Source organism: Phytophthora cinnamomi, assembly GCF_018691715.1.
Source record: "Phytophthora cinnamomi strain GKB4 chromosome Unknown Contig112, whole genome shotgun sequence".
Taxonomy (NCBI): domain Eukaryota; phylum Oomycota; class Peronosporomycetes; order Peronosporales; family Peronosporaceae; genus Phytophthora; species Phytophthora cinnamomi.
This window is the reverse complement of record NW_027151045.1, coordinates 53,423-64,283: the sequence shown is the minus strand read 5'-3', so window position 1 is coordinate 64,283 and position 10,861 is coordinate 53,423. Positions and strand designations below refer to the sequence as shown.

The window sequence follows — 10,861 nt, the reverse complement described above, 5'->3', positions numbered from 1 at the left end:
GTTCCTCGAGCACCATCGCCATCTTGAACTTCCACGTGTGGAAGTTGGTTCCGTCGAACTTGTTGATGCGAGAGGTCGTGGTCGAGGCGGCGTCCATGGCGAAAGCGTAGTCGGAGTCTTCAGCAGGGAAAACGGGGCTTGGGCTCATAACCAAAAGGAAGGTCGTTTGAGCACTAGATGTCAGAATGCAAAGTGATTGATTTAGGTCCTTAGTTCGCGAACTGCTTGCTACCTCTAAGCCTACTGGATATTCCTGCTGGATACACTCTACTGGATTCCTAACTGGATAGAAGGTCCTTCAGCCAATCAGCGAGTGCCACGTAGATGCCCATCCTGTACCCACAATCTTGTACCCACGCGTCCCATCATCAGCGTCCCGTAATCCTCGTCCCATCATCAGCGTCCCGTAATCTTCGTCCCATCATCACACGAATGATGGCGGCACCACTGAGTGAAGGTCACACCGGTACCTTACTGGTGCACCGCAGCTGGTCGAGGCGATCCCTTGACAACAGAAGGAACACTTGCCACTGTCGGTCATCTCGAACCGCGACTTGAGTTGGCGCTTGACTTCCGCGATCATTTCCGCTGAGCTCCCGGTCACCAAGACGTCGTCCACGTAGACCAGCAGCAGAACGCATTCGCCGTCGACGACCTTGATGTAGAGGCACGGGTCGTAGCTTGATACGCGAAATCCGATGGAGCGCACATACTCGTCGAAGGTCTCGTTCCAAACTCGCGAAGCTTGCTTGAGCCCGTAAATCGCCTTGAGCAGTTCCACGCAGTCGAAACCGTCGTCCAGTTCTACGCCTTCAGGCACGCTGCAGAACACCTTCTCCTTCATCAAGCCGTACAGGAACGCAGTCACCACGTCGAGCTGGTCCATCGGCCATCCGAAGTACTTGGCAACTGCAATCATCATTCGCAGCGTGACGTACTTGACCACGGGCGAAAACGTCTCGGTGTAGTCGATGCCATACTTCTGCACGAAGCCTTTCGCGACGAGCCGAGCCTTGAACTTCTCGATCGATCCGTCCGCGTTGCGCTTGATCTTGAACACCCACTTGGTACCGACTGCGCGCTGGTTGTTGGGTAGTTTGGCGGCGCGGAAAACACCTCGCAGCCGCATTGACTTGAGTTCGGCGCGAATTGCCTTGCGCCACTGGACTTGGTCTGGTCCGTTCACAGCATCTTGAAACGTCTTCGGCTCCGCGCTGTCACTTGCTTCCACAGCATTCGCACTTGCACGCCAGAACATGGGTGGGGTCGAGCCGTCTTCATCGTCCTCTTCCGATTTTTCTTCTTGCGCCGCCGTAGATTCACGTTGGTCTTGGTCAACCGAGCGTCCAGGCGCACTTGCTTCTTCGAGTCCAGCACTGCGACGAGGACGTCGAACATTGTCGCGATCTTGGTTGTCCGGACGCGATTTGCGCTTCCCCGCCTGCGTGAACACCCTTGTGCCGGAGTCCTCGGAGACTTGCATGTCGTCGAAAACGTCGGTAAGTCGGTTGACTTCTTCACCAGCATCAGCCTTGGAGTCATCGAAGCTGGACTCATCGAATGTGACATCGCGAGAGATGACCACCTGCCCCGCCTCGATGTCATAAACTCGATACGCCTTGGAACGCTCCTCGTAACCCATGAAAATTCCTTCACGAGCTTTGGGGTCCCACTTGAGTCGCTTCTCCTTCGGCGTCAAAACGTAGGCCTTGCACCCGAAGATCCGCATGTGCTTGACGTTGGGCTTGGACTTGTAGACGATCTCGAACGGAGTTTTGTCGGGCGACTTGGGTGACGGCAGACGATTCTTGATGTAGATCGCTGTCATCGCTGCTTCCGCCCAGAACGTCTTGTCCAACCCAGCGTAGTGAAGCATGCTGCGGCCGATGGTCACGATGGTTCGGTTGGCGCGTTCAGCCGTCGCGTTCGTTTGGTGCGCATACCGAACCGTGGGCTGCACTTCGATGCCGTGGTCTTCGTAGTACGCCAAGAGCGAATTGGTCGCGAACTCCTTGGCTCCGTCATGGCGCACGAACTTCACCCTGGCATCGAATTGCTTCTCCACCTTGGTGATGAATCGGCGCAAGCAGCCTTCACTCTCCGACCTGGCTCGCAGACAGAATCCCGACATGCAGCCGCTGGCTTCGTCCGTGATGAGCAGCAAGTAGCGGCTGCCACCCAGCGACTCTTCCTCCATGGGCCCGCAAATGTCGAAGTGGAGGAACTCGAACGGCTTGTACTTGCGCTTGTTCGGGTTGCTTGGGAAGGGCTTTTGCACCATTTTCCCTTGTTGGCACCCACGACATTGGCTTGACTTCTTGGATGATGTCGGCATTTTCGCACCCGTCACCATGCCACTTGAGACCATCTTCCGAAGAACGTCATTCGGCGCGTGACCCAAACACGCATGAAGATCCACCGCGTTGACTGACGCCTTGGACACCGAATTCGCAGCGCAGCTTGGGACTCGGAGCCAGTAGAGACCGTCGATCAGGTCCGCGGAAGCCACGATTTTCTTCGACTTCTTCTGTGCGATGTACATTTCAGCACCATCAAACACCACCTTGAACAGTCCGCTTCGGTTGATCTGCGGCACCGAGAGCAGGTTCTTGTTCATGCTTGGCACGTAAAGTGCATCTTGAATGCGGATGTCGCGCTCCTTGCCGTTGGGCAAAGTGACCCGCTGCACCACCGTCCCGACTCCCATGATCTTGGCCGTGTTGCCGTTGGCGACCGTGAGTTCACCTTCGTCGCACACCTTGATGTCGACAAACTTGGCCTTGTCGTTGCAGATGTGGTGCGTGGCACCACTGTCGATCGCCCAGGAGCCTTGAAACTTGTTGGTCCTGGAGACTCCACACTCCATAGAGACCGCGAACGCGACGCAGTCGTCATAAAAGGAAGGTCGTTTGAGCACTTGATGTCAGAATGCAAAGTGATTGATTTAGGTCCTTAGTTCGCGAACTGCGTGCTACCTCTAAGCCTACTGGATATTCCTGCTGGATACACTCTACTGGATTCCTAACTGGATAGAAGGTCCTTCAGCCAATCAGCGAGTGCCACGTAGATGCCCATCCTGTACCCACGATTCTGTACCCACGCGTCCCATCATCAGCGTCCTGTAATCCTCGTCCCATCATCACACGAATGATGGCGGCACCACTGAGTGAAGGTCACACCGGTACCTTACTGGTACACCGCAGCTGGTCGAGGCGATCCCTTGACAACACTCCCACGCGACTCGACGTCGGCTGCACCTTGGATCCCCAGCTTGTGTCGCAGAACTTCGAACTGCACAGAAGTGATCGCCTTCGTCATGATGTCGGCCAGCATGTCCTTCGTCGAGCAGTACTCCAACACCACCTGACCGTCTTCCACCTTCTCACGCACGAAGTGGTAGCGAATGTCGATGTGCTTGGTGCGCTTGTGGAACTCCGGGTTCTTGGTGTAGTGGGTCTAACTTGACTCACTACTTTAGCTTACACGTTGCGCAACGTGTATGAGGAAGCGTAAGTACTTAGTAATTACTTAGGTTAATTATATTTAAATACACAAATATAAGTTAAGTAACAAAAGGATTCCAAGTGACTTAGATTAGGTAAAATGAGAACTGTATTGTTTGTAAATTGATCTTCCTCTAAAATCTGCTAAAAACTGTTTATCATCTATGAAAGGGTTGGCAGCAGCTGGCTGTCAGGGCCCCGCTAATATGCATGTCTCTGATTGGTAGAAAGATGCTGCTTTCTACCAATAGGATCTTTGGGTATGTGTGGACCACTCACTGTGGTGGTCCACTTCAATGTATCCATCGGTGTGTCTTACACCAATGTGAGGAAGTATCCAAAACGTTTAACAGATAACCTATCTGTTAAATTCACAAGTGGCTTGCAGCCACTTGTACGTGTAACCCCGTTACACCATCCCCCCTTAAGGTTAGACGCGCGGGGTCCCCGCACGTCAATCTTTGGAATTGACCATTCGTCAATTCTCCGCGTTTGGAGAAGAAATCCGCGCTCATTCAACGATGAGCGCACCTCAGAAGTCTGCTAAGTCGATGGGGAGTCATCTCTCCATCGACGACTACTCGAACGCCAGAAGGCGAAGTACGGTGACGTCGTCGACTTCGACGACGACGATGAAGACATGGAGGGCGAGGAGGACTCGCCCTCAAAGCGTAAAGACTCAGTGTCGAGCGAATCGCTCGACCCTCACGCCAAGAACGTTCGCCCGCGTGAAGGGGGACGAATCGGACGCTTCGAGTTCGAAGCGTTCGCGTACTGAGAGTGATACCCCACTCGCTTCGGCTGGGGCTCTCAGTACTCCGCGCGCTGCTGCTGCAGCGCGTGATGTTAAACTCAAGGCTCTCCGCGCGCTGCGCCTGCAGCGCGCGATCCATGGATGCCGTCCGCGTCCGAGATCGCGGACCGGTTTGGGAACTCGGTACCTCCGAATGAGGTGCCGCTGTACGTATGCAGCGCCATCAAAGATGACGCTGTGGCTGCCGAGCTGCACTTTGATGCGGAAACGCATCAAAGGCGCGATACTACATCGGACTCTTTCATGAGCTCCGATGGTTTCAAAGCAAGAAGACCTCTTCTCGCAGCAAAGTGCCCGAATGGCAGGCACTTTGTCAAGCTGGAACGCCTTTGTTGAGAACTTCAACAAGAGGCCGAGTGCTTACCGTGATCGGATTAAGCAAGCGCGTGATCGCTTCGAGACGTACTCGAAGCGTGGAAAGCTGGAGCAACTTCATGTTGCTGCTGAGGAGGCAAATGTGCCGTGCGCTGTGCCCGAGGGCTTTCAGTGCACGAAGTGCTTTCAGGCGCGGTCCGCTTGAGCGACCGCGACCTGAACGGGTACACGTCGTTCCGTGTGCCCGAGAGTCTCAAGAGCTCCGTGCTAAGTTCTTAGCACGTGAGGGTTCGGGCGCTAGCGATGATCGCAGCGCTCGTGTTACTTCCGCTGCGCCAGCGCGTACTGCTCTTCGTACGCCCTCACCATTTCCGGAACGTCCTCCAGCAAGACGTTCCGCGGCTCCCATGTATCTCGATGGGGAGGAAATCCTCTCCAACGAATACGAAAACGAGCCCCTTGAGGGTTCGTTTTCGGGATACTATGGTCAACAATCCGCTCAACAATCCAGCGGGTTGAGCCGCGGGCGTCACGGATCGGCGGTGGCGGGGGTGGGAACACGCCCCGGGTATGATCAGCCCCGGGCTGATCAGTATGCGCCTCTCCACGACCGGGTGACCGTCGTGGAGCGTCTGCAGGGCGCTGAGTTCGCCGCCCTAAAACAGGAGCTGGGGACCCAGAAGGCCCAAGTCGCGGCGGTCTCGCAGACCGCCTCGAATATCCAGGTCGAGCTGGGGACCCAGATGAAGGGGTTGCTCCAGCGCGTCCGCGCGCTGGAGGAGAGGTTGCTCGTCGCCGAGGCCAAGTCCTCCGCTTCTGCCTCGGCTCCTGCCGAGGCTTCGGGTCAGCCGAGCTAGATGGCTCGTGCTGCCGGTATGGCTTCAGCCGTCCGACGTAAAAGGTCGGATGGAGGCGCATGCTAGACGGTATGTCTAGCGTGTATGCGTTGCCGTGCCGTGTCAACACCGTGAACGGCCCGATGAAGCGCGGAGCAAGCTTGCTTGCTCCGAAATCCGAAACTGCATGTCTAGGCAGGTTTTGTGTAGCTAACAAAACTAATGAACCAACTTTGAATTCATTTGTGTTGCCTCCCTCTGCCCGCATTGTCTGCGTTCAGCTTCTGTTGATCAACAGAAGCTGCTATAGTGTCTTGGACAAACCGAATCACGGTTTGTCTTTTGGTGATGAAACTGATTGCATCCGAGCTGAAGTCATTCAGCTCGCTCTCCGCTAGAGGCCCGGCCTCTGCGTGGTTCTTTGCGGTGTCTGCGCCCTGCGCAGACCCGTGGTAGTTGGCCTTGTTGTTGGGGGAGTCTGCGCCCTGCGCAGACTCATGTGGTTTGTCCATTGTTGCAGCTGACACTGTGCAAGTGTCAGCGGTTTTCTGCGGCTGCTGTATTGCAGTCGTAGATCCTCCCCCACTTAAAGTGGGAGCCATCACTCCGAGTAAACTCGGTAGGCGTGGATGCCGCATGGCATTCACGTAGAACGGTGTATGCCCGGTCGAGGCATGCACTGAGTTGTTGATGGCAAACTCTGCCATCGATAAGCACTCGCTCCAGTATTGGAACGAGTGAGCGTAGCTCTTCAACATATCGACGAGCACGCGATTCACGCGCTCGGTTTGACCGTCCGTCTGCGGATGATCCGCAGTCGACATGGAAAGCTGGCTCCCAAGAAGTGTAAACACTTCTTGCCACAGATGCGCTGTGAAGCGCGGGTCTCTGTCCGACACAATGTCGGACGGCATGCCATGGTGTTTGAACACCATGTCGACGAGCAGACGGGCCGTCTGCTTCGCGGTCACCTCTGCTGGCACCGCAGCAAGATGTACCATCTTGCTGAAACGGTCTACAAAGACCACAACACCGGTGTTCCCTCCGCTGTCCGGGGAAGACCAAAGATGAAGTCCAAAGACATGGACTTCCAACACTCCGACGGAGTCGGTAGTGATTACAGTGGAGCCTGCGCGAATGGCGCAGGCTTTACGCGTTAGCATACCTCGCAAGCACGGATGTACTTGCGCACCCACTATACTGGTGGTGCCAGTAGAAGTCGCGCGTGAGAAGGACGTAAGTCTTCTCACGTCCGAGATGTCCCGCAGTCGGGGCATCATGATACTCGTACATGATCCTGAGTCGCAGGTCATGGTCATTTGGCACGACAACGCGATCCGCGTTGTCGTCGACTGCGTTGTAGAGTAGCAGTCCGTCGTGCACACGAAAGCGGTGTGCACGCGCTCGAAGGTGTTTGGGCAGCTTCTGACGGGACTTGTCAGAAGGCGCTGTGCCATAGGCCAGCAAGAGCTTCGCGTCCGCGTCGTGCGCGTACGCGGCCTTCACATCATCCAACAGAGATGATGTGGGTTTGCTCGATCGCATGGCGTCAATGGCATTGACGTCAACAGCTTCTGCATAGTCCGGCCGACGTGATAATGCGTCGGCCACCACGTTCAATCTTCCGGGTTTGTATTCGACCCGGAAGTTATACTCCGCAAAGAATGAGAGCCATCTCGCCATTCTTTGTGAAATATGTGGCGACTTCACTGCGGTGCGCAGTGAAGCATGGTCGGTATAGACCACAAATGGTCTACTCCCAAGCAAGTACACTCGGAACTTTGCGAGTGCATACTTCATGGCAAGGAGTTCCTTGTCATGCACCGGATAGTTGCGCTCAGCTGGCTTCAGCTGACGCGATTGGTAGTAGACGACACGATCACGGCCCTCGTGATCGTGCTGCATTAACGCGCATCCGATCGCGAAATCGGATGCGTCACACACTACGTGAAATGGGCGATCTTGGTCAGCCACTGCCAAGATCGGCGCCTCAGTCAAGCCCCGCTTGACTGTATCGAATGCCTTTTGGCAATCGGGTGTCCAATTCCACACAGCTTCTTTCTTAAGAAGCTGTGACAGCGGGCGGATCTTGCCCGCATAGTCCTCCACGTACTTGCACAAGTACGTGGCCAAATAAGGAACTGCCTCAGTTCCTTGACACTTGAAGGCGTTGGCCATTCGTTAATCACTCTGACCTTTTCTGGGTCAGGGCGGACACCATTCTTCCCTACGAGACACCCGAGGACGGGTATCTCGCTCGCCCCGAAGATACACTTCTTCAGGTTCGCGTAGAGCTTATGCTTTCGCATAAGCTCAAGTAGCTGCCGGAGATGTACCCTGTGCATCTCTACGTCGGTCTTCCGTCCACAGCCCGGCTGTGGATGAATACATCATCGAAGTAGCTCGGTGCGAAGTCGCGCACCGAGCGCAACAAGTGCGTCACGCACCTGTTGAAAGTCGCAGGGGCATTCTTAAGCCCCTGTGGCATTACTAGCCATTCCCAGAGCATGCCGCTTGGCGTGCTCACTGCCGTGAGAGGGATATCGCTCTCACGCATTAGGATTTGATAAAATCCATCTCGCAAGTCGAGAGCACTGTAAACGGTGCTCCCGGCCATCGAATCGATGATAACATCTTTTCGCGGTATCGGCGTCTGCGCCGGTACCGTCGCATCGTTCAGCTTGTTGTAGGCATGAACGATGCGCCATCCGCCCTGTGGCTTCTTGACACAGAACGTCGGAGCACTGTGCGGGGACTTTGATTCCCGCACTTGTCCTGTTTTACGACGACTTTCAAAGAAGTCGTCGATCGCTTTCACTTGCTCTCGCGGCAGTGGCCACTGCCGCGTGACACAGTATTTCGTGCCCGGCACGAGATCAATCTCGTGCTGAATGCCCTTATCCTGCGGAAGCTCCGCAGGAATGTCTTCCGGGAGTACGTCTTTGTACTCCCTCAACAATTCGTAATAGGGACTCGACTTCAGCGAGTCCCAACCTTATTCCTCGAAGCGCTCTCGCTTCGTCTTCGCACTGAGAGTGTCTTCACTCTCAGTGGTACTTCCCATGAAGAGCTGCCTCAGCTCTTCGCTCTCGCTCGCCGTTCTTTCGCTGTCCGAAGAACGCAGACTTGCTCGATGCGTCCATCGTGCAAGTCGCGCGTGAAGCGCTTCCAGCTCATGGCTGGAAGCGAAGTCAACTCCGACGCCGTCGTCGGAGGACTAGCGAGTTCATGTCACGATACTGGAATCCAGTATCGGTGCGCGTCAAGACGCTTAGCGTCTTGACATTCGGCGTCACCGCCGCAGTCTGCCCAGCAGACTGCTCTTGTTGCGTCTCGGTCCCGGACCGAGACTTGCGCAGCGTTTTCCGCTTGCGCCGTCTTCTTGTTGTGCGGAGCCCGGCTCCGCACAGTTGTTCTTCTTGTCCAGGCCCGGCCGTGGACAGTCGTTCGCCGGCGGACCCTGTCCGCGGGCGCGCGGTATCAAGCCCGGCTTGACCGCATTTTCCTTCGTGCAGCCCGGCTGCACGGTAATGTCCCTTCGCCGGCAGACCCTGTCTGCGGGCGCGCGATATCAAGCCCGGCTTGATCGCATGGCGCTTCGTCGTGCAGCCCTGCTGCACGACAGCATGCAAATTGCGTCAGTGCGGTACGTTTGCAACCGTCCGCACTGTTTGCAGCGTCAACTCCCGGAGTTGACACGCCTTCGTCACCTCGACGCCATTCATTGGCGGAGCCCCTCATGACCGAGGGTGCGTCGGCTCCCGGAGCCGACGCGTCGTTGTCGACCTGACCGCTTCGGGTCAGGGACTGTCCCTTACACGCTTGAACGTGGGTGTTGGTTCCCGGAACCAACACATCTTTTTCTTCCGACGTCGGCAGCATTGCCGACGTGGGTCTCACTTGTGCGCGCCCTCGCGCACTTCTTGGGCACTCCGGGACAGCAACATTAAGCGCTGTCTCGACTGGTGAGCCGCGCGCACCTGCTGGTGCGTGCGCTGCGGTAACAGGGCCATCGCTCTCTGTTCCGCTGTCGCGTCCGAAGCGCACGAGCGTGCGCTTCTTCCAGTCTATCACCGGATCATGCCGTGCAAGCCACGGCATGCCCATTACCACGTCGAACTTATCGTCCAGGTCCAGGACAATAAAGTGTTCGACAAACACTCGTTGTTTGTACGAGAAGCGCACGTTCACGACGCGCTTCTCGGTCTTCACGATGGCACCTGTTGCCAGTCGTACCTCCAGAAGACTTCGAGGTGTATCTACCTCCTCGAAGTCAAGTCTTGACAGGCTTCGTAGTCGAACAAAGTTGTTCGACGCGCCTGAGTCTACCAATGCTCGAAGAGAGTCACTCGCTCTCTTCGAGTAAACCTTCAAGATGACTAGGTTTGGCCTGTCATCTTGTTTCTTGCAGTGAGAGCTGGTCTCACTAGGGGCTGCAGTCCTCAGTGTCGCGTGCCCGATGTCGGCACGCGCGACTGCATTACCAGTAGGGCGCCCCGCGCCTACTGGATGTTCGCGTTTTTTGTTGGTCCGCGGCGATGCCTAGCATCGCCACGACGGCCACCTCCAGGGGGCATGGGAGCTGTACACTCCCGTGCAAAGTGACCGATCCTTCCGCAGCGGAAGCATCGCACGTTACCTCCCTGCTGCTGGTAACCAGCAGTTGTTGCATCGAGAGGTCCATTGGTTCTGGACCTCCCGTCCTCGCTACCGGGCGCGGTTGCGGCCTCGGTACGTTTACATGGAGTTTAGCCTGCCGCAGGCTAAACTCTTCTTGCATGGCAAGAGTTATTGCAGCTTCGAGAGTACTCGGGTACTCTCGGAAGAGATAGGTCTTCACAGGCCCATCTCTAAGCCCCTTCATGAACGTGACGACCTTGGTCGCCTCGTCAATCGGGTTAGTCACGATATTTGATACCAAATATCGTGCGCGCTGCGCGTAAGCATGGACGTCATGCTTACCCTGCTGAAGGTCGAGGAACTCCGCCCTCGACCGGAACTCGTTTGCGGGGGCTCAAACGCTTGTTTGAGCTCCTCTTTGAACACTTCGTACGTGCTGAAGCACGTAGGATCGGAGAGTCGGCGTCCATACGCCCAACTCCTTGCGCGTCCGCCAAGGCAGGACATGGCGAACGCGACCTTCGACAGCGGGTCGACGATGCGTCGAGCCGCTATGGCTGTGTCGAGTTCGACAAGCCATCGGAGGAGAGGCTCGCCCTCTCTTCCCACGTAATTGCTTACGCTCAACTTTAATGGTTGAGCACGCGGTGTCGTCCCTGACGACGCCGTCACTGAGGAAGCAGCGTCACGCTGCTCCTTCATGATGAACCCAGAGCAACACCATGTTGCTCCGTCGGCGATAGCGTACGCAGCATTGTAGCTATCGCCGCTTC

At 56.1% G+C, this 10,861-nt stretch overlaps 4 protein-coding genes across 4 annotated transcripts; 1 reads left to right on the top strand and 3 right to left on the bottom strand.

Moving 5' to 3' along the window:
* Positions 1-424: 424 nt before the first annotated feature.
* On the bottom strand, positions 425-2,866 carry IUM83_15964 (Integrase catalytic core protein; the record flags this gene model as incomplete). The annotated part of the gene is made up of 1 exon (XM_067940810.1): positions 425-2,866. One exon carries the CDS (start codon positions 2,864-2,866, stop codon positions 425-427), a length of 2,442 nt encoding a protein of 813 aa, XP_067781988.1.
* Positions 2,867-3,186: 320 nt separating this feature from the next.
* Positions 3,187-4,753, bottom strand: IUM83_15963 (RxLR effector candidate protein; the record flags this gene model as incomplete). Its single annotated transcript, XM_067940809.1, has 2 exons — positions 3,187-3,456; positions 4,724-4,753. 2 exons carry the CDS (start codon positions 4,751-4,753, stop codon positions 3,187-3,189), a joined length of 300 nt encoding a protein of 99 aa, XP_067781922.1.
* A 286-nt stretch (positions 4,754-5,039) lies between these two features.
* IUM83_15962 (uncharacterized protein) lies at positions 5,040-5,489 on the top strand (the record flags this gene model as incomplete). Its single annotated transcript, XM_067940808.1, has 1 exon — positions 5,040-5,489. The coding sequence occupies one exon, from the start codon at positions 5,040-5,042 to the stop codon at positions 5,487-5,489; it is 450 nt and encodes a 149-aa protein (XP_067781923.1).
* Positions 5,490-6,617: 1,128 nt separating this feature from the next.
* IUM83_15961 (reverse transcriptase) lies at positions 6,618-7,088 on the bottom strand (the record flags this gene model as incomplete). The annotated part of the gene is made up of 1 exon (XM_067940807.1): positions 6,618-7,088. The coding sequence occupies one exon, from the start codon at positions 7,086-7,088 to the stop codon at positions 6,618-6,620; it is 471 nt and encodes a 156-aa protein (XP_067781924.1).
* Positions 7,089-10,861: the final 3,773 nt, after the last annotated feature.